Source organism: Neospora caninum, chromosome X (genome assembly GCF_000208865.1).
Source record: "Neospora caninum Liverpool complete genome, chromosome X".
NCBI classification, from domain to species: domain Eukaryota; phylum Apicomplexa; class Conoidasida; order Eucoccidiorida; family Sarcocystidae; genus Neospora; species Neospora caninum.
The window spans coordinates 559208-581218 of NC_018396.1; the positions used below are offsets into that span (position 1 = coordinate 559208).

General features: G+C 56.3%; 4 protein-coding genes across 4 annotated transcripts; 3 read left to right on the forward strand and 1 right to left on the reverse strand.

Moving 5' to 3' along the window:
• Positions 1–2408: 2408 nt before the first annotated feature.
• Positions 2409–5605, forward strand: NCLIV_045420 (conserved hypothetical protein; the record flags this gene model as incomplete). The annotated part of the gene is made up of 3 exons (XM_003884091.1): positions 2409–3030; positions 3372–5042; positions 5598–5605. 3 exons carry the CDS (start codon positions 2409–2411, stop codon positions 5603–5605), a joined length of 2301 nt encoding a protein of 766 aa, XP_003884140.1.
• A 2487-nt stretch (positions 5606–8092) lies between these two features.
• Positions 8093–9039, forward strand: NCLIV_045430 (putative DNA-binding protein HU; the record flags this gene model as incomplete). Its single annotated transcript, XM_003884092.1, has 2 exons — positions 8093–8380; positions 8662–9039. Coding segments are annotated over 2 exons (666 nt in total), but the record flags the coding sequence as incomplete, so codon positions are not given.
• Positions 9040–10421: 1382 nt separating this feature from the next.
• Positions 10422–12685, reverse strand: NCLIV_045440 (putative proteasome PCI domain-containing protein; the record flags this gene model as incomplete). The annotated part of the gene is made up of 4 exons (XM_003884093.1): positions 10422–11056; positions 11542–11710; positions 11915–12136; positions 12290–12685. The coding sequence occupies 4 exons, from the start codon at positions 12683–12685 to the stop codon at positions 10422–10424; spliced, it is 1422 nt and encodes a 473-aa protein (XP_003884142.1).
• A 4744-nt stretch (positions 12686–17429) lies between these two features.
• NCLIV_045450 (14-3-3-like protein, related) lies at positions 17430–19928 on the forward strand (the record flags this gene model as incomplete). The annotated part of the gene is made up of 5 exons (XM_003884094.1): positions 17430–17883; positions 18115–18273; positions 18564–18738; positions 19061–19290; positions 19666–19928. 5 exons carry the CDS (start codon positions 17430–17432, stop codon positions 19926–19928), a joined length of 1281 nt encoding a protein of 426 aa, XP_003884143.1.
• Between the last annotated feature and the right edge of the window lie 2083 nt (positions 19929–22011).

Here is a 22011-nt window from a genome sequence, read left to right on the forward strand (position 1 = left end):
TTGAGCAGACGAAAAGTCCGAAAAGGAACTGCTTGTAAGGTGACACGTACGGATCCACCGCCGTAAGGAATCGGTCCTTCGTTTCGCGAAGCGAGCTAGACGTCGGCTGTCACTAGTTGCAGTATAGCGCGTGCCTACTCGAGATGCAGATACACGTGGATCCGTACGACGGCGCACTGCTCTGGGATTAATTTCCCTAACCCTAACAAAACGCGCAAACGGACCGCATTAGTTTCATTTAACGGAGCGCCGCGTTGGGGCCAGGCCACGTCTCGTCTGAGAGGGGTATTTTTGTGTGCGGAAAAGCAGTGAAATCGGCACAGACTCACGAAAGAGTGCCGGAACAAGACGGGAGATGCGCTATGTCAGGGGCGATTTCCCACTCACTATGGCAGCTCCCATGATTCACAGCCTGTCAGTGGTTTCCCTGACGTGCGCATCAGTCCACTTATGTGGTCAGGCGTTTTTGTGAGCTATTTGTGGCGTGAGAGGGCCAACGGCGCAGAGACGACCGACTCTCAGGTATAAACACGGCAAAAATGGAGGAAAGGTGACGACGAAGTTCTGAATCTGTCGCAGCAAGTGATCATTTTTGCGACTTGATCCATTTGAACAGGTTTCGAGTGTGCGTCGGTGGAAAAGCAGCTTGTGTGTCATGCAAAAGGCTGGCTGCCGAGAGCAACGGCACCTGCCTCAGAAACGTCGCTCAGTATCTCGCATTTCGCGCTGGAGTCTTCTTGCAAGACCCTGGCACAGAAAGTGAGTATTAAAGACTACAAGGGTATCCTCTCTTGAAGTTAGCAGTGGGTACCGGGAGTGCCGGCTCAACACCTCGACCTAAGGGACTTGAGTACTCTCGACAGCTTAAGACGACAGCGGAATCTCTTCTTGCGACCCAACACGCGTGAGTATCCTGAAAAAAGCGTAAAATGTGTGCGTAGGATTGACCCGGGGGAAGCGGGCCGTGTTCCCAGTTTCTGGCCGTTTCAATGTTTGTGTGTATCCCCACTGCGTGCAAATTGTAACCCAGAAAAGAGGCATATCTCCAAGGGGATCAGCTGAAACGCATAACCGTGAACTGGAAAAATAGAGAGGAACAGCCAGCAGTTCCAAAATGCCGAAAGGCAGCCTTGCCGACTTTTTGCAAAAACGCTCCTTGTACCTGTGTGGCGCGGCCACCAGCGGCGTGTGTCAACTGCGGAGACAACGGCCGACTGCTCAGCAAGCTTCCCTATCCACAAAAGCGCCCAGTCTTGGTGAGCACACGAGAATCATCCAGTGTACAAAGTTGGCAGGCCGCTGCTTTTTCTGCCGTTGTAGGAGGAGTGACGCGAAAGCGCGGTGCCGCGTTAAATCCTCAACATCGTAAGCATATTTTAGCGGTACAGAGTGCTGGCTGCGGTCCCAGCCGAAAGAACTGTCGGCGCGTGCCCCCGACGTTTTGGAAGGCTTCCTCTATCACACATCCAGAAGAGAACCCTGAAGTGTCGAATTGCCGGGCGTTGTGGAAAAACGCTGGTATCGCTAGAGGCATATAAGCGGATGGGCGTAGAAGCACACGAGCCGTGCGCATGCATATGTATACAGGCCACAGCTGAACAGCGACATCGAATTGGTAGGGTACAAAAGTGTCACGTCTAATGGAAAAACGCAAAAGGCTGCGTCCTTTCCTTCGAATTCTCATGTTTCTGCTAGGAAAAAAGTTTGTGCTGCGGAACACCCGGTTTTGGAGCTCTCTCGTGGAGAGAGTTCCAGATTGTCTTCCGGGGTCTGTTCAGGATTTGGCGGGCGATCGACGTCGCTTTGCTCGTGTCAATGTCGTCTCCTCCTTCTCCGCCTGTCGCGATTCAGCCTTTTTTGTCTCGAGCGAAAACTCGGGCGAAACTATCTGAAGAGTGTCCGAAAAGGAAATTCCTTCGCGTGTGCGAAACTGGTCGTCGCGCGAGACACGCCAGGCGCTCGATCCGGGGCCGTTTCGACGATCCACGCCGTCCCAGATTTTTACCTCTTTTGTGTCTTTATGAAGGCGTTACGCCTTTTCATGTGAAGGAAGAAATTGTGTTGCTCCATTTGAAATTCCCAGCACCCGAAAGTGTCTCCACAAGCGGCGCCTTTCCGCGCGGAAGCAGCTGCTCGTTGGGGCCCAACGAAAGTTTGGCACGGCTCTAATTCACCTTGCGGAACAACACAGTTGTGAGAGGGGCCCGGCTCAGATATTGAGGCCTTGTCTATCTCCGTCACTTGGCACCGGCTTTTTCCCGGGAGTCCCCATGCAGGGCGGGAGCTCTGCATGTTCCCTGCGGCGCTGAATCCGCGCTTCTCGCGACCCCTTTTTTTTCCACAGAGAGAGACGGAACACGATGTATCCTCATCCCATCCACCAGCATGCGCAGCACCATTCACCAGGGATGTCGCCGCAACGCGTGCCTTCTTTCCAGCAGCCTCAGAGTGCTGCGGGAGCGTATCCACCTGACACGGTTGCATTCAATTACGGGAAAGCAACGCCCCCAGGGACTGTCCCCTCGCACGGGCCGAACATTCTGCATTCCGTCTCGCATTCCTCGGCGCCATCGCAGTCTTTTTCACACTTTCCCGGCGCTGCCTGTGCGGCCCGGCCGTCTGCTGTTCACCAAGCGATGTACGACGGCCAGCGAGGAACTTCCCAGGGATCTCCCCCGGACGGAACGGAAATGCAGCGATTCCACTCGCAAGAGTTCTCTCTTCCCGGTGCGCAGCCCCCCCAGCGTGAGCCTGGTCCTCCCTTCCCCAGTCCGAGTCCGCTGACTCCTCGACCCCACACCGTCGGAAGCAATCACGCGTCGTTTGATCAAGGAAGAATCCCTCTGCAGCGTGGCACAAAAGGCACTGCTTCGCATGCGACGCATGCGACGCACGGCGCCCCTGCGATGGGCCACGTGCAGTCGCACCCGCTGCTGTCGCAGCAACAGTCAACTGCTGGCGGTCCTTATGGGAGGGAAGACCAAGACAGGAGTGCGCAGTTGCGAGACGATGTTTCGACAAGCTCCAGAGGTGAGGAGAGTGTGCGAGAGAGAAGTGTTAGACGTGTGAAGCAAAAATCTGCGGGAGGCGGCACGACGCTTCACACGTGGCGTTCACCTCAAGGCCTCCACCCGAGAACTGTGCGTCGGCCTCTCTCGTGGCGTGGTCCTGCATGTTTTGCACACGCGGATCCAGAAAGGCGGTCATGTCCCGAAAGCCATCGCAAACTCGACCGAGACTGGATGCACTGCCAATGGTCTGTTGCCGCTTTTTGCGGGTCCGCCGTTGGATCTTGCCCCTCCGTGTCCCGACTCAGTCTTCAGCCTTTTTGCATGCAGGTTCTCTGTCTTGCGGTCTGCTCTGTTTGCTAGGTCTCCTTCCAGCTGTCGCCTACCACCGTTCGGACTCGCACCCGGAAAACGGCCTTCCCGTTCCTGAGCCGGGGTCTGTCTCCCAACCGGGGACAACCCCCTTTGGCGCGGGATCCGCGGCTGCGCCGTTGCCCGACGGTGTTCGCGGAGTCGCCTTTTCCTTCGCCAGGGCCGGCGGCCGCGTCGACGATCTCTCGCACTCCGCATCTTGGCCTTCCGCCTCCAGTGCCGATCCACAACGTCACCCTGGCGTCTCTGCCTCGCGCGCGCCCGCCCCGTGCTCGACGCTCCAGAACGCAGCCCAGGGTTTTGTTGCGCAGACGGCGCTTCAGAGTTTACCCGCACGCCCGCTTCACTCTCCGCCTGCCTCGTCGCCTTCGCACCGGGAGACGGACGCTCTGCCAAACAAAGATCCCGTCCACTCAGGCGCCGCGCACAGCGGAGCCGGCCGCGATTCGCCTGCCGACGTGGCCCCTGCTCTCGCCCACGCCTCCAGGTCGACGGGTCCCTCCCCGCCGCGAGGGAGACCGGTGGACGACTCGCCACACGCTGGAGCGCAGAGCCGCAGCGAGGGCCGTCCTGGCGGGGCGGCTGAGGCGTCGCCGTCGCTCGCTTCCGACTCGCAGGCGTCCGCCTCAGCTCTCGGTTTCGGCGGTTCCCACTCTGCGCCCTCATCTGGTCGGCCGGCCATGGGTCCGCGGCCAGAGGCGCCAGTGCAAGTCGCCGGGGCGAGTGCGCAGCCTTCCCCCGCCGAAGGCAAACGGCGGATGCTGTCAGGTCCTCCTCTGCCGGCGGAAGTCCTGTCGCGTCTGCTCAGTGCACGCCGCGCACGTCTTCGCCGAAATCCGCTGCTCCGCTACCTCGAGGGTTCGTCCGTCCTGCGTCCTCTGTGTGGAGCAAAACGTGCGCGGACAGGAACCGGCCACGGGGAAGGAACCCGAGACGGATCGTCTGCCGCGTCTCTGCCCTTCGACTCCGTCATTCGCGGCTGTCGGACTCCTCTTGACATCGACCTTTACTACGGCGGGGCAGAGAGAACCGGCCCTTACTTTGGCCTCAGTTATCCAGGCAGCATGCACGGGGCGGGGTCTCCGGGCGCCGCGACAGGGAGTGGAGGCGCCGGAGCCCACGGGCCAGGCAAGTCTCAAGGCCGGGGAGCGAATCTGAAGGGAACCGGGCTGGGGTCCGGCGAGAGCGAGGCGAGCAGGGACGGATGCGGCGGTTCCTCGGGAGCGCGCAGCGGTTCAGGAACGGGAGGCGAGGACTCCTCTTCCGGCCAGGATCGGAGCAAAGGGTCCGCTGCCGCAACGGCGGCGTCGGCTGCGGCTGCGGCTGCGGCGGCCGCGAAAGACGACTCGCTGCAGTGGTGCCACCAGCAGATCCAGCAAGTGCTCTTCCAGCATCCGAAGGCCGCTGCGTCCGCTAGCAAGAGCCGCCGCTACCGACCTCTTTTCCACCAGAGTGTCCTCGCCGAGGCTGCGCTAACGGGAAGCGCAGGCGCAGGCCTCGGACCTGCGAGCCCTCCGGGTCCCGGGGCCACGCACGGCACCCCGCCGGGCGACGGAGTCGCAGGATGGAAACGCTGGCGAGAGGTCGACGTCGTGCCGCCGCCTCAACGACTCGAGGAACTCCTCGTCGTTCTCGCTGCCGCTGTCAAAGTCCACGTTGCCGGTGAGTGTTGGTCGCTTCTCTACACGTGGACACTCATATCCGTACACGTACATCTGCGCCCACGTATATATATATATATATATATATAAATATATATCCTTAGGTCCCCAACGACGCGCAATGCGGGAGATAGGTATCGACACGGCAATAGGCGCGGAGATGACGCGTGCGCTGGTGCATAACGTTATCTGCGTAAGGCCGGATCGGTTGAAGCAGAACGCCGTTTGGATCACAACGCATACCGAAACCGATAAACGTAGGCCCCGCGTCGGCACGTGAAGACCTCTCATGGAATGCCGGTGGGAAAAGCCTTGCCTGTATTAGCAGATCTGCTATGGAGCCCAGCAGAGGCGCGCCTCCGTCTTCCCTCTTTTTAGACAGGAAAGTGGACACCCTCGACAAAGAGGCTGGCGGCCTGGTTCTTCTCTGGATCAAACCTCGTGCGTGATTAGAACACTGTGGAAGAGGGCGGATCCACAAAACTTGCATTTCTCGGTTCAGTTTGTTTCCTTTGTGGTGCGCACAGAGCTCATGACGCTTGCCTCTGCGGTCGAGGCTGCTGAATTTGCGGCGGGCGGTTCCGCGAGCAGTTCCCCTGCCGGTACAGACGCCCACAGTCATCACATCCCACCGTCTGCCGGTGAAGAGGAAGACAGGCCGAAGCGCGTCTTGTGTGTTCGTCACATTCTTGCCGCTGCAGCTCAGATACCCTCTTTAGACTGACCGTCTCAGTACCGCTGTTGTTCCAAGAGAATTCCACACGGGACAGCTGAAGAGTCTGGCGCTGGGAAGGGGATGTGTTTTTTCAAGAGCTTTTGCAGGTGCGCCCGCCATGAGAACGCGGTCTGCGGGTCCACCTACCTCACCTACTCTGGGAGGTGTGCAAGACTCAGCATGCGTCAACACCGCATTTTGTGGATTCGAAGAGTTCTGAGAGGAACCGAGCTGTGCAAGCGACACATTCTGTTCTAGCACGATCCGCGTCTGTCGTGCCGGAGGCCACAGAAAGGTTTTCACACTTGGACCTAACTGCGCAGCTTTAAAAGGCTTCCACTGTGACTCCAGGCTGGTGTGCAATGGGCGTCAGTTTCTACAGAGCTCCGGCAATCAGGGGGCGTGTCACAAAGAACCACCTTGTCACTGGACAGTTTCTCCTCGTCGGTTTCTGAGAAGGAGCAAGAAGTTTTTCTGTCTGGAACCACTTGTACAGCTTGGCTCAGTCCACTCTTCAGTCCGCAGCGAGAACGCAAATCTCGGAAAGGGTTTAGGACTGCAGCTTCACAACCGACGCGGTCGTATCACCCAGCGGCGTGACCGGATTTGGCTGCAATCCATGTTTGTGTGTCGCTCATCGTTTCCGATGCCGACATGCGCTTTAGAAGGAAAACGAATTCTCGCCGAGATTTTTATTCTGTGAGGGCGAGTGTCGCCTGAGGGGGCCGTGCTTCTGCGAGCGGAGGTCGCCGTGGACAGAAGGCAGACTCTTCGGTCGCTGCTTCTGTGGTAGATTACCGGAAGCTTGCAGACACCTGTTTCTATCAAAGAAAAACCGAGTGGACAAGTCTGCTTCGTGTCAGTGGAGCAGAAACCTATTTGGACGACAAACCCCAGGAGTTCCGGCTGATCCCCCAGTGGACGCTCGGAAACGGCCATGGAATGCAAGCGTTTTCCAGTGTGCGCAGTTTTCCGCTTCCTGGTCGATCGTCTTCCGACTTCCTTATGCGTTTTACTACCCAGAATCAAGTATTTTAGCGAAGCTGCTCTTTTTGCAGGGGTGGCACTCGCAGGGGGTTATGTATCGTTAGATGACCGGCTCGGGCCACTGAAGGCAGCCCCTGCGGCGTGTGTTGTCTTCGTTGCTAGCACGGCGCAGTTCGGAGAAACGGACGAGGTAAGTAGAAGTGTTGTGCATGTTCCAGTCCCCATGCCTTGCATTCGCCGTGTTCCAGTCGATTGCTGCAAGGCTGTCCACTGCCTGGCGACTACATCCAGACCTCTGATTCGCGGAGGTTTTATCCGCGGCCTTTATTTCCACCAGTTCGATCAAATCCCATCGTTTGCACGCTCGGTGCTGCGGCCATTTTGTAGATTGCCTCCGCTCCCAGAGGTTGCCTCGGCTGTCCGATCTGCCCGAAGTGTCATTCGGGAACGAGAAGAGGGAAGGCAAAAGTCCGCGCGCATGGAAGGCCGGGTCCCGTTGCCTCCCCGAGGAAAGCCGGTCTGTCGAGCAGTTTGCCCAGACTGTTGCGCACGGTTGCTTGACGCGAAAGGCAAACCTACACATCTGGTTGTCAGGATCCCCGAGAGAAAGCCGTGGCCAGGCCATCTGCAGGGGTTGGCGACCAGACTCGGCTTTTCAGATGCATTTGAGTGTGTGACTCAGAATATCCCCGTGTGAACCAATCGAGCAAGAGTGAGCACGCGATTGTCTTTCACAACGGCAGAGGAAAAAGCCGTGCTTCTCGCTGTCGTCTGGTGTTGCTGTCTTGTGATCCGCGTCTTTGCGCGTTTCTGGCCTTTCCTGCTACACGCCGATCGCGACGAAAACGGCGCTCCACCGCGAATCTGGCCCCCCCGTCTCTGAACACCACGGGGGGCTGTGTGGCGGGCGCAGCGGCGTTACCCCGTGGCATCCACGCGCCAGGATTGATGCTTTTCGCCATTCAGTCCCTGATGTTATCCGCAAAATATTCCTCCTGCGGGAATTTCGCACATCTATCCAGTCAAAAACGCTTCAAAACCAGCAACACACGTCTGTTGCCGCTCTTCTGTCTTCCACGAGGAATTACGCCCCCCGGGGACAGTCCCATCGCGCACACCTGTCTCCGCGCGTGCGCGCAGTCTCCCGGACACATTTTCCTGTCGCCCGAAGGGTCGAACGGTTGCTTTTTGGTGGATCGCTTTTCCCCGTGATTCACTACGTGTGTACGCAAAATATCCGCGAAATACGCGCCGCGAGACGGCGTGCTGGCCGCCCGAAACTTGTCTCCCGAGTCACCATGCAGAACATGTCGCTGTCTCGGTTGCTGGTTCTCGTCGTCCTGACTCAGCAACTGCTGCTGGCAGAAAGCTTCAAAGTCCCGGCCGGAGGAAGTTTCTCCTCGATCACATCGACGCAAAGCTTCGTTGCTTCTGGAAAGTATGACGGGAAACCCGCGTTCGCCGCAATTCAAGAGTCAGTGACGGCGGGGCCTCAGATGCGACGGGTCGCGTCGGCGCTGTCTATCAGGCTCCCCGATGGCGCTCGCACATCCAATGGTCGCCTTTCTGCGGAATCGTTTACCCTCGGCCCGCTACGCGCTTCTTCCGCTGCAGGCGAAACAGCTGAAGACGACGAGGTGAGTCAGCGCGCCTCGTACACGCCCGACTCTCACGTGAGAGCAGCAGCGGGTTCGGCGCGGATCTAGACTTTTCCGCCGGCGACAGCGTGAAGTGTGTCACACAGGTTCTCCGTCTCGTCGCCGTGGCCAAGCCTCTCAGAGAGCGGCGAAAGTTCTAATCTCACACCGTACGCGTGTTAGCCAAAAGCGGTGTTTGCGACGTAGTTTGGCGGTCCACGTTTTGCTCATGAGTCGTTTGGTGTGTCGGCGAAACGCTTGCCTGCCTCTGCTGTCCACAGGCATCCAATGCATCGACGAGTCAGGTGGTGACGCGTAAGGATCTTGTCGCCTCCGTAGCAGCTGAGCTGCAACTCTCTCGGGCAGATGTGGAGCGAACTGTCGGTGCACTCCTGCGACACATCGCCGCCAGCTTGGAGCAGGGACAAAAGGTGTCCATCTCAAAGTTCGGCAGCTTCGGTCTGAGACGTCGAGGCGAAAGAGTCGCAAGAAATCCCCGTACTGGCGAACCACTGAATGTCCCCGCCACAACTTTCCCGACTTTCAGCTTCTCCAAGGTTCTGAAAGACAAAGTGCGCGACGTCATGCCTGCTCATGAAGACGACGGCGATGACGACTCTGAAGAGCCGAAGAAAAAAGGCCTGTTTTCTTGGAACTGACTGCGGAATACCTAACCGAGAGCCGCGCCGAGTTCAGAGGGTGAATAGTGCAGATCGGGGGCGCGCACCGGTAAAAGGGTTGCAAACTTCAAGGTATAGCCGTTAGAGGCAGAGATCTTTCTCTGGAGTGCGCCTGGACGCTAGGCGGGATAGAAGACTTTTCAACGTATTTTTACACGGCGTAGTTCATGCGGGAAGTGCGACTGCCGCTGCGTAAGGGAAATCGAAATCCTGTGTTGCTGGGAGTCGCGACAAAACACCTAATCTGTGTTTCGAGGAACAACTTTCTTGGCGTCCCAAGACTTAATATCGTCAGGAGCTATCAATAACTTCCGCCCCGTTAACTCCCCAGACTCGTTCACCGCAGAAATGAGCAAGGGAAACTTGCAGTGCCCAGCCGCCGGCGTTCGCCAGAGACACACTGCCATATTCCCCGCCTGCGCAGAACGCAGTCGAACCTTCCCGGTTTTTTTCAAAGTGCGTTCGTCCCCCGTCTCCGTCATCAGGGAATGTCAATTTAGGCGTGCCGCGACCTAGCTGGAGCTTGGCACTCTCCCTGGGGAGCGTAGACTTCGAGATGACTGTCCTACCGCGTTTCCAGACCCTCCTGCAACTGCTTCCACTTGCACTCTTGCACTTCTTAGCCGTGCGAAACTGCTCGTGGGAGCCTAAAATCGTCCCTCCCACGAGGCTCTGTGTTTATTGCTTAAGGCCAGCGGACGGCCGCAGCGTGGCTGTTTCTGGCTGCATCGACTGATATAAAGAGAGGACACAACAGGCTGGCGGTGAATGTAGCTAAAAAGGAGTCCCGGCTCAGCTCTGGCTGAAGACTTTCCCTGGACCGGGGTGAAGCCGAGAGACGAGCTGTGACGGCGGTCGCCAAGCCCAACACCCGAAACCGGCAGCTGCGTGGGACCGGTAGCTTTCACTGTACTAACACAGGGCGGTTGCGGCATGTCAAGTGTTGGAGCAGCGGCCTGGCGTGGTAGGTCTCCCAGCAAGCCAAGAAGCATCAGAAAACAGCCGATGGACAACCAAGACAGGCACTTCTCGCTGGTCGACTTCACACACTGTATCTTCCCTCGGTGCGCAGCCGAAACGACAGATGCAGTCCCCGCGCCTTCTCTGTCTGATCCGGTGTTCCGGAAACGGAGTCTTCGCTTCGGCCCTGAAGTCCACAAACGGTCGAGTTTTTCCGTCCTTCGGGAATCACGTCTCCCCCGTAATAACGGCGTGCACGGCGCACTTCGATGTGAGAGCACTGCCGCAAAAATGGAGATCTCTATCTCGCGACTCGCGCGCCGTTGCGTTTCCCCGCTCTGACCCTGAAGGGGCTACAGGCCGAACGGTGCCGCCGGTTGCGTGGTCGACTGACGATGGAACTACAATGCCTGCAGACTCTTTTCGTACAGAGTATCCACGACCTGGGCCATGTTTTTTATAGTCGCGAGAGCGTCGACATGCATCTCCGGGAGCACTTGCTCCTCGAAGAGCAACAACACGCCTACGCCCTGGTCCAGTGTGCCGTGGAGCTTCCCGTCTAGAATCATCTCACTCAACTTCTCCTCGACCTTGGCGAGAGGCAATCCGATCAACTGGGCCACGTGGGCGAGCTCAACCCGAGAGAAGGGCCGGAGGAGTTTGAGCAGATTCTTCTCCAGGAGATTCTCATACAGTTCATCGATATGGTGCATGAGAACTTCGTCTCCCTTGAGCTCTCTCGCATACATGTCGAGGACTTCCTCAAACTTCTTCAGAGACCGTTGCTTGTGACACAAAGCAAGCTGCCGCATAGCTTCCAGATCGCGCCGGGCGCCGGAAGCGGGGGCAGTCGCTGCGTCTCCGACGGGACCGCCGGCTGTGGAGGCTTCCGCTGGTTTGCATGTGGACGAAGTGTCCATCGAGTAGTACCGCAAGCACTGCTTCCCGGTAAGCAGCGAGCTAACCTCGTCGTCCTTCCCCTGGAGAATTTTCGACAGAAGCATGTATTTCAAGGCCTGCAGAGCTTTCGAGGGGCCTAAATATCCACACATACCACGAGTCCAACCACAGACAGACACACAGACACACAACCGCCACGTCTCTGAAGTCCCTTGGGCGGCCTCTGCTCGTCCTTCTCCCGCGCGTGACCGAAGCCCAATCCTCGCGGGGGACTGCACCGTTTTCGTGTGCTTTTTGAGCGAAAACACTGCCAAAGGGGAACCCGCCAAGCAACCGCGACTGGGTCTCAACGCCGTGCAGCCGCCGACACAAGCCGAAAACCACTGCGGGCTTCGAGGTGCGCAGAAAAGGTGAACTAGGGACAGATCTCTTTTTCAGTGACTGCACGAGAGGCACACTGGAGGTCGAGTCGTTCTCGTCTATCCAGACGGAAACGACAGATCTTTTGCCTGGTCTAAGACAGGCCGAGCAGTTCACATTGTGCTCTCAGAGGTCGGACCGCAAAGAGAGACTCATCTCGTCTCCCCGGCGACAAATCACGCGACATACAACGTGGCTTACCAGCAGGCGTGGAGCTGCATTTGGTTGCCGCAGCGACGGCAGCCCCGGCGGCGGTGGGCGCCTTTTGCGAGTGGTGCGCAGCGTCTTGGGCGCTGAACGCGTCGAAAGCCTCGAAGAAGTACGAAAACGCCGTCTTGTAGTCCCGATCTTGGGCAGCAAGGATGCCAGCCTGTGTCACCGGAGCGTCAGAGATACCCAACAGAGCGACGGTTAACACGTGCCGCAGTGCGGCAAGGACAGAGCCTCCAGTGTCACCTTTTGAGGCTGGACAAGTTTGCCATGCTCACGTGCTCTGCAGTGTTTTACCTTCCCCTTGTGCGTGTCTAACGGGAAAGTAGCACTAGAGTGTGAGTCGTTGGCGTCTCGAAAGTACCTGCAAGTCGATGTCTCCCTGAAGGAGCGGCGGGCAGTGGATCGCGTTCGCATTCGTTCTGGAGGCGGTCAGAGCCGCGCGTGCCTTGGGGTAGTTCTTGACCTTGAATTGAAGCTTGGACTCAATCAAGTGAATCTCGACCAGCAGCAGTTTGTCGTCGAGCTTCTTCACCTCCTGCAGGAGCTGTTGGAGGATTGGCTGGGCTTGTTGCAGCATGCCCAGCTGTACATACACTTGAGCCAGGCGCACTTCAACTCTGTGGCGCAAGAATGTCCGCTTCTCTCCTTGGCACCAGGGAATCACTTCTTTGCACAGCTCCACCAGAGCTTGCTCCGCACCCGGGAGTTCCGCCACTGCATCGACCAGGATTCTCACGAGTTTCGCAGTTCTTGCTTTGGCGAGGAGCGAGAAAAAGGGAAGCGAGGACCGCATCAGTTGCTGAAGAGATTCGCAGTCGCCCTGGTTAGCATAAAGGGACGCCAGAAGAGCGATCCCCTGTTCTTGCAGCCGCATAGCCTCCTCCACGCTAGGCGGCGGTAGCTGCCGTTTCTCTACCTGAGTGTCGTTCACGGCAATCTGGTACGCCACGCGATTCGCCTCCTCGATTAACGCTATGGCCTTGCGTGTGTCCACTCCCACCAGGTCCTCGCCCTCTTTCAAAAGCGCGGCGACGCAGTTGGTAGCGTCACTGGCATCGCGGCCCCGCCGGCCAGAATCGTGAGGCGCCTCTGAGGCCGCCGCTGCCTCGGATGGCTGAGCTGACGGCGGCATGGTGAGGAGGGGAAAAGGAATAGCGGAGATACGAACGGACAGGCAACACACCGAGTCGCCCAACCGACTGCTGAAGAAACAGTGCACACCGGCTCGCTCAAACACGCAAGCGGCTGCGCGCCGACTTCGGCGTTATCAGAAAACCCAGGTGTCCGTACACGACACTGGTCACCCAGAAAAGTCGGTTCCTCAAGTGGCCATGAAGAGTGTAAGATCGAAAGAGAAGACGTGGAAAGAAAGAGATGGTGAGACACGGGTTGAGTGACACCGACGAAATGAATACTGAATGTGCCGGGCCGTCAAAACGGAGCCTGGGCGGAAAACACACCGCAAGACGACTGTGGACCAGGCACCATTCAAGCTACCTTCCCACTACCGGCATCCTTAGAAACAATGAAAAGTGCTTCCTCAAATGGCACAGGTTCTGGGAATATTAAAGGGTGAGCACGGAGCAGCAAGGAAAAGGCGCTTGCTGTTTCCCAGACATGCAACAGCCTGCGCTGGGACAGCAGCCAGAGGTGGTGGTGGTAACAACCTCCCCAAATTTTGGGTCACGCTCGCATTTTAGCTGTCCTTTTTTTCGACGGAACTTTAAACTTCGTCGGCTGTATTCCCCAGTAGTCCTATACACTGCTGTACCAAAGCCATGTGCACGAAGAACACTTTTCCTTAGAGTGTCGTGGTGTACACTTGCATGCTGGGACAGCGGTCCTATGGGGTTGTTTGATGTTTGCCAGGTCTGCGATCGAGCTTTAGTCGCCTGTTTCAGGTGCTCAATCGGCTAGTCAACACAGAGTCACCGCCGAACCGTGCATAAGTTGCACTCACGCGACGCTGTACCTCAACGAGAGAGTTTTTAACTGGAGTGAAACATCCATCGCCACGATATATCTGTGGTTCGTATACCGTGGAGCTCCCCGTCGGCGGCCTGACGCGCGATTAAGCAGCTGTAGTTTCTCCCCCTCTCCGGGCGCATGGAGCGACATTCTATCGGAAAAGGTTGGTAACTTCTGCGCTTCTCACGCTCTGAACTTGCACACTAAGTCAGCAGTCCCCGTACACCTTCTCGAAGCTCTGAAGAGAAGGAACAGTGCGACAGCTGTGAGTAAGCAAGTGTTACTGCGACTCAGTGTTCCCAACAAGGGAGACGACGTATTGGTAGGCAACCAGTGTTCTTGTGCGTTCATATCGTCGGCAGTGACTCTAGTGGCAAAGATTCGCGATAGTCGGTGGACGTTATCTCCCTACAGCGGTTGTCAAAGAGTACAGGTTTGTCGCTTTTTGACAGTCATTCACTCTCCGGCTCTGGAGCATGAAGAATAGCTTAAGCAGAAGAACCGCCGCACAAACTTCCACGTATGGTTCGTTGCACAGAAAGTACCTCAGACATCCGTTGCCACGTTCGTTTTTGATATGGGTTTGTTGCCACGTTGCCTCCCCTTTCGTGCAAGCAGCATGCATGGAGCAAGGCAGTTGTTTTTTTTTTCGGGCCCCCACGGAGATCCGCGTTCTTTCCAATTTGGTATGCCTTTCTTTTCTTGTGCTGTAGCAGACACGAGTTTTTACTGCTCCTGTTGTTTACTACTCAAACGTCGTTTACCGACAATTTCGCACTGACGTTCGCCGCCCGTCCTGTTGAGACAGTCGAGCGGCGTACAGCCTCCTCAGACACCAGTATGTGTGTGTTTCACGAGCCTCCTTCAGCAGGTTCCACGATGCGCAGCGGTCCTGCTCGGGGGAGTCCAGAAACCTTTCGTGGTTCCCATTTGACTGCTGACGCCTCTCTGCCTCAACTAACCTTGGATCAGCTTCGTGCACTTTTCTGGGAGTGGGAAGCGACGTAGAAATCGAACTTTGACGTGACGAGACACGAAAAGGTCCCCAGCATGTGACCGGCTGCATGACAATTTGCCGGTTTCCCTGCGAATCCTGCATAATCGAGGCTCCTGTTCCAGCGTTTCTAATATGCCTTTCTGCAACACACTCACCTCATCTTTTATTCAACACTCAGTGGGTTAGGACTTCTAGTTGAGCCTCGTGGTCACAACCACTGTCTTGTGAGCAAGAACACCCCGATATTGGTTTCGGGCGCATGCCGTGCCCAGGCTCCGTGCGTGTTTGTGGAATTAGAAACGTGTCTAGGATGGCTGTTACACTTCGATCATGCGCGGATTCCCTGTCCTCTGAAGACAAAAAAATGGCGTTGCCGCGTCGATCCCTCTGTCAAAGAAAGCAGTCCCGTTGACCAAAACCACTCCTGTTTTGTGGCCCATCAAAACAGTAAGGAGGCTTGCCTCATTTGTGTTCTTCTGTAGGTCCTCTAATGGTACACCGTTATCCTACGTCTTTGCATGACATTGTCCCGTAGATTGTCACAGGATTCCTGGGTGTGCTTCGTTGTTGCGGATTTGGACTCTGAGAACCTTCGAGTCTCCATGGTACGCGCCGTTGGTCTAAGACCAGTACACAATGGTGTTTCATGTCGGTTGCACGGAATCACTGAAACGAAAGACTTTCGGCGTATATCCGCAAGACCGGCACTGCGGTCAGCCGTTCGCATCGATCTCAAAGCGTGGGAAGACCAAGCCGGACACGTTTGGGGTGGGCGTTTCTTTTACAACTACATGTGTTCGAGGGGGCTTGCTCGAAGTAACCGGCTTCTCCTCTCCCAGGCAAACTGACAGCACTCGTTTTGTGCGGCCATTGCCAAGTTTGTATTGGGGAAATAGAATAGTGGAAAGCAGAATGGTGTTCTCCCAACTGAACCCTGTGATTGGGGTTGGTTGTTGTGTGTCAACACGGCGCGGAGGCCCCCGCGATCGCCACTTTCAAGGTTTTGTAAGCCTCGAGTGAAGTCCACATTCGGGAAGAAAGCGTGAAATAGCAGCATTTCCTCGCTCGGTTGGGGGGTCAGGATAAGACGGAGCCCGAAATTTCCGTGGCAGCCTACGCGTGGATCCATTGAGTGGGTAAGGAGGCAAGATTTTCCAGTCAGGAGACATCCTTCGTCCACTGGAACGAATGACTCTGTCAAAGAGCTTCAAACGTAAGTCATCAGTCGTCCAATGCCACAGTTATCAGGTTTACGTCCGCATTTTCCGCAGGAGTTCCAACGTTCCCGGTTGACAGCTTCGGCGCCGCTCGTTTGCATGCGGCTGCCGCACGAGTGGACTAGCTTCTTGCTCAATGAATTTGAGGCGTTGCCTGTCAGCATTTCAGCGCAATGCAGAGACCAGTGTTTTCGTTTCTGTAAAAAAGACAGTTGCAGAACGCCGGGAAATTTAATCTGGTGTCGAAATTTTTGTCTGCTTGAAGAAAAGGCAACTTCACACACATCGATGCAATGCCGCTAGTACAAGGCCCCAGCGCTCGACACTGAGCGCTCTCTGCCACATTAGGAAGCCTTGTCCTTATCGTGGAAGATCCCGTGCGGTTTTTCCTGTTTCTTGCCATGGACATGAGGAGAACGAAGATTTCTCCCGCCTCTGATTTTTCGAAACACTGGTCAAGTGCGCAGGAATAGTTTTTAAATTGCAGGAGCTCGGACTTATCTCTCGCGGTCTGAAGCCTCCAGAGCATTTTTTGGGCCACACACGGCCGTGCTGCGAGCGGTACCGGTGGAGACAGGCGCCAGCTTGTTTGCTATTCTGAGTGCCCGTCAGCGAATCCAACATTTTTCCTTCTTGTCCTTCTCTGAATTCAAGAGACTTGCCGCTAGCGGTCGGATTTCCTTCGCTCCGGGAAAGTTGATGCGGTACGCGCCGCTCTCTCTTCCCCGGCTGAGGCGGCATATGATCAAGTCGTATTCGTCTTCTGTTTGCATGCTCGTCGCGGCATTCTTGTTTCTCGACTTTACCCCATCGTTCGCTGCTCACACATCCGTGCGTGCAGCCGCCCGCCGTCGCGACAGAGCCAGTTTCATCTTTCGGATCGGCCTTGCCGGCTTCATTTTCCCAACCTGGCGGCTCTGGAGTGATCGGACGAGATTCTGGTTGACTGATCCGAGCAGAGGCTCCTCTAAGACTGCGCTGCTGTTGAGTTTAGTTGCGGAAAGATCGCAATTTACCAGCGACAAAACGCGGGGTCCGAAGCAACTTGTGTGTTTTCTCGGGGACAGCGACACGGCCCTCCCAACTGAATGATGTCGGGGCGTGTGACAGGGGCGTGATCGGATACTTCACGCATAGGATGTGAACGCATTTTGCAACGGCAGTTCAGATTCGCTGGGTGTCCGTACCGGTTTAGCATTTCTACCGCCTCCTATGGATGGTTCCTGCTCTGAAGAACAGGACATCCCTTGCCGCGTAGTTGGATCGTCGAAGCTGCGAGTTTTTACAAAAGCCGGTTCCCCAGCCGGTCTACCTGACTCAACCACTGCTTGGAATCAAAGCGTCGAAGTCGGGGTTTCCAGCGTGGAAAGCACAGTGTGTGAAGGGGAAAGACTGGTCATCGCCCAGAGACCGGTTTTGTGGGATTTGCGCCCTGGACTGTGCGTAGCGGGGACCGCGTACGACACATAGACGCGCACCGCGGGGGGGGTGGGGCGTAGGAGGCAAATCTACACCTGCAGGCGTCCTCCATAGGCGCGCTTCTTTCTGGAAGCAACGCGCTTCGCGATTCCGGTCCCACGGACCACACAGACCGTGCCCAGTCTCACTGGAGCCAAACATCGCGTCAGTGGGTTTCAGCGTCTGCGCGTTCGCGGCTGTCGCTTCCGCTGGGGAAAACGTCTGCCGCAGAAAGCATGTTGCCTTTCGCCGGCTCGCCCAGTCATCTGGGGCTGGGGACCACGCGTGCCCAGGACCGATCCGCCGCGCAGGCTGGTCTGTTTCGTCCGCCGTCTTCGCCCCCGAGCCCCGCGATGGCCCCGACCACTCCAAAGGAGCCTACGCTCCTGGCGAAGCTCAAAATGCATCAGATTGCCATGAGAATGGTGAAGGTAGCGGAGATGCAGCGGCGGCGGCACCGCAAAAGCATCGAAGACCACGAGGCGGCTGTACACCTCGACGAAGAACACATTGCAGCCGCCACCGGCGTGCGCCTGGATAATGTGCTTGCCTTCCGTAAACTTGTGAATGCCACGATGAACGCTACGGTGGCTTCCGCGTCTCTGAGAGAGAAAGATTCAGTCCTCGGGAAAACAACTCTTGCCATGAGCATCTTCAACATTCCTTCCGAGATCCAGAGACGCGTCACAGGTACGCGCGCGTTTTCTCTTCTCGCCAAAACGGTGCAGACATCTCTCGGCTCAGTTCTGGTTTTTTGTCAGGAGCATCTTGCGATGTGCTCACAGCAGTGAGTTCACCCTCAATGGGGTAAAAAGAAGCGTTCAGTACTGGTCGGGCACTGGCGGCACGGTCCTCCGTTGGAAACCCGGAGACAGCGCCCTGCTGAGTTTCGCTTTTCTTCGGTCCACACTGTGCGCTCAGACAAAGACAGGTGGAGGCGGCTCTTCCCTGCAGCCCGTGGAGAACGTCCTGGCGGTGTGTTAACGGCACTCTTCCTGGCAATAATGGCCGAAGCATGCGGTCGGTATGATGAAGCAGACGTCTACATCCTTCAGCTTCTCGTGTGCAAGGCCGCGCGACGTGAGTTCACTGAGGGAAACAAACCACTGTTTGGAGGTTCGTGTAGACTTGCGTGACGACGGAAAAACTCCAGGCTTTTCCAGGAAAGCAAAGGGTTCGTGCTGCTCCTACAGCGAGGCCTACTGTTTCCCACCGGGGGGTTCAACCCAGGGGCGCCTCCAAGCTGGCAAACGCTTTCCAAAGGAGCGAACGGAACTCTGTCAGTGCCGGCAACGACAGCAAGGCCTCACTATGGTGTCGCTGCTCGGTCCATGTTGTGTGCCTTGCTTGCGGATATGGCTGCACTACAGTTGAGGAGCTGACGCCGGAGGAGCGAACATGCGTCCAGCGCGCGTTTCACCGCCGAATCCAGCAGAGCAAGAATTCCTGGAAGCACGTGATGGCTCTTGAGAAAGCTTTGGATATTCGACGAGACGCTAGCAACTCTAAAAGATCCTACAAAATTGCGGAGCTAGCAGCGTGCAAGTAAGCACTGTTCACCGATATAACGCGCTTCTCCGCGTTCTTTTCGGCACCAGCATTCGATCACAAGAGACTTTCCTGGAAGGCAGAATTCTATCCAAGCACCGGACGTTCACTCGGGAGCCTATTCGTGCCTTGCGCGTTTCGACAAACTGGATCTTTTGCGCGTCCGTTCAGCTGCCGGGTGTCCGTTCAGCTGCAGGGCGTTTTGTGGTCCTCGGCGCACATCTGTTGCGGTCCCCCTTGCGGATGCCGATGGACAAAAAACTGAGGGACGGCGGCGGGGACAGGTGACTTTTTGTGGTTCTTCGCTTCGTTTCTGCAGGGACCGATTGAGGGACGACATTGTGCGACACTGCTATGGCATCATTTGGGCCACCACGCACTTGATTATGCCAACTCCTGGGTCGCCGGCGACTCAGATGTTTTCTCACAAGTGCATCGCGACCGCCTTTCGACAGGTCACACAATTCACCGACTCCGTGCCCCAGTATCAGTGCCTCCAGCTGGCTGAGGCGAACTACAAGAGAGCGGTACATTTTGCCAAGACAGACGGTACGTCTCAGAGAACAAACTCGCCACGAGCGGATGCTCCGCTCGCTGTTTCGGTATCTGAAGGCACGCAAAACGCGAGCTGCAATTTTAATCGTCGGTGACGAGGCACGTGGGGCAATCACGAGGTGGTCTTGGCGTCATGTGAACTTGTACGCGCCGTTTAGACAAACGGCTGCTCAAAAAATGACGGTTGGTTTATTTCGGATGAATGTCCAACGGCTTGTCTCATGGCATTCTAAGGGGGAAACGCGCTGCGTTGCTACGTTTGAAAGACACCACAGCCTTGCGTTCGCTTCGGGGTTCCCACTTTCATGGCTCTCCGAGCAGCGCGTTGCTCTAATATCGGGCTGCGTTGTTGTGCGAATTTGCCTTCAGAGACCATGGGGCCTTGCGATAAGCTGCGGATCGAGACTCTCATCAGCTGGGCGAACTTCCTGTTCTACAACCTCGAGAAGAAGGACGAAGCGTTGGCATCCGCTCGTGAAACACTTCAGGAGAGCATGACGAAGCTCGACTCGGTGCCGCAAGCGCAGTTTGCGGATGTTGTGGAAGCTTTGCAGCTTCTCATGAAGAGCATCTGGCGGTGGAGCCAAGAAAGCCGCAAGGACGCAGTGTACGACTGGTGGTCCAGTCCCTGAAAGGCGTTTTCGAAGCGAGTTAGCTGAAACGAAGGAACTCCTCGACGATTCGCCGGTTGCGTATGCCTCAAACCCGGGGAAGGGCGATGTTGCGCCCCCATCGTCGGGTCCGCAGGATTTTTTTTTGCGACCGCGACGCCAGCGAACAAGGTGCGCGGAGACAAACCAGAAGGCATGACGGAGGCTTCGCAGGAATTGCTGAAGAGAAATTTCCCCTGTCGAAGAACACCATTAGGACAATTGCGAGCTTTCCGAGGTTCGATGGTGCGTCGCCCACGGTGGGTCAAGAGTCACCTGAAGCAGAAGTTCCGTTCCCAAGAGTTGAGAATCTACCAAGTGCGAAAGGAAGTGACGGCTGCATTGTCCTGGCTTGTTTCGGAAGAGGTTCCCGGGGAACGCGTGCATCAAGTCTTGCGACGTGACACAGGAGCTTCTTTCGGCTAGTTGTGTTTCAGTTTTTGGATGTCCGTTTTGGCCTGCGGAACTCTACACTGTACCTTTCCAAGAACAGCTTACACTCACAACTTCCCTCTTCCTTTTGTTCGATACGAGAAAACCGATGTCCCAAAGCGGGGCGTCCGCCTTCAGAGGCGTCTGCCGTTCTTCCGAAGAAAGAGAGACATCAAGTTCCTAACCCCAGCAATGGACAAGTACTGAATCTGTCCGGTGGGAGTCACTCTCCGAAGACCCGCGAGGTACATTCCTCTTTCTCACGTTTGTTTAGTCACAAATAAGTAGCGTGGAGGATCCTTGTCGAGCGCTGAAAGGGTGACCGGTCCGTGGGTTCGCGTTAAATCAACGTTTTCTCTTTCTCGGCGGGTCCGAGGGCCGAGGGAAATAGCTTCGGGACAGTAGACACACAAATGATTTTTCGGCCCTCCCTCTCGTGTCATGGTATTTGCGCGTGTCAAGAGGAAACGCTAGAACCTCGTCTTCGTCTGATCGCTTTCAACGGCGCCGACCCTGCGTGGGAGTTGCTCTTGCGGACACACTAGAGTTAACAAAAGCTGCATTTCTTTCAGGCTTTACACTGGATACGTGGTAATGTTAACTTCCTATAGACCACGGGAGCGAAGATAATCTAACATGTAACTCCGTTCTTGGAAAGCAAAAACGTTCAACACGACACTTCACAGCCGAGAGGACCAGACGTGGCTACGGGGAAGGACACCGATATGAACTTCCCGGTCCCTGGAGTAGGGAGAGCGATTCTCTTAATCTCAAAGTGTCCTTTACGCCCTCATTCCCCCAGATCGCCGCAACGGCCTTCCTGGCCCCAAGGAGATGTGTGTCCGGCTAAGTTTTCGGCGCTGAGAAGTTTACACACGAAATACAGGAGGACACACGTTTTTGTGTGGCTGCAAAGGCTTGAACAGTTTACACGTGAAATACAGGAGGGGTCTGCTGCTGATTCCGTTTCACACTCTGTCTACGAGTTGTTACGTTGTTTTCCAGTGGCGGTAGGCGATACCCACGCTCCGTCGCTTGTCGCATTTCGTTGCATGCGTCCGAAAAATGATGGCGTTTCTGTAAAAAACGTGCTCCTCCCCCGCGATGGCTGCAGTCGTTGGAGTGTTCAGTGGCATCCAGGTGCGCTCAACGGCGCGCAGCTGGGTATGGATTTCGGCTCTGTTCAGCAGGAAAATGGGCATGGAGCTGTAGTCAGAAAAAACTTTATGCCCCACATGGATCCAGAAAGAAGGTGATTCTGCAGCAGGCAGGCGCCAGAGAAAACTCATCGAGACACCACTGCAAGTCCCACCGAGCACATACACAGGACAAAGCCAGCTTCTGGTTGCGCTGAAAAAAACCCGTTCGTGTGAGACGAGTGTGACTCTCAGAGCGCATAGGGGACTCTTTTTCTGTGACCCGCTGCGAGCAGGAGTGCTTTAGAACACGCTTGTCCAAACTCGTTCAGAAATTTGAGGCGGAACTCGCCCTTCGCTCCGAAAAAACCAGTTCAGGACGCTCACTGGCCGCGAGAGTGCGGGGCCTTTGTAACGCAAGGACAGCTCAACGAAGAGTCATCGCGCGCGATCGAGATCCCTAGCCGCATGCAAGGGACCGCAGCCCCGGAACAGTC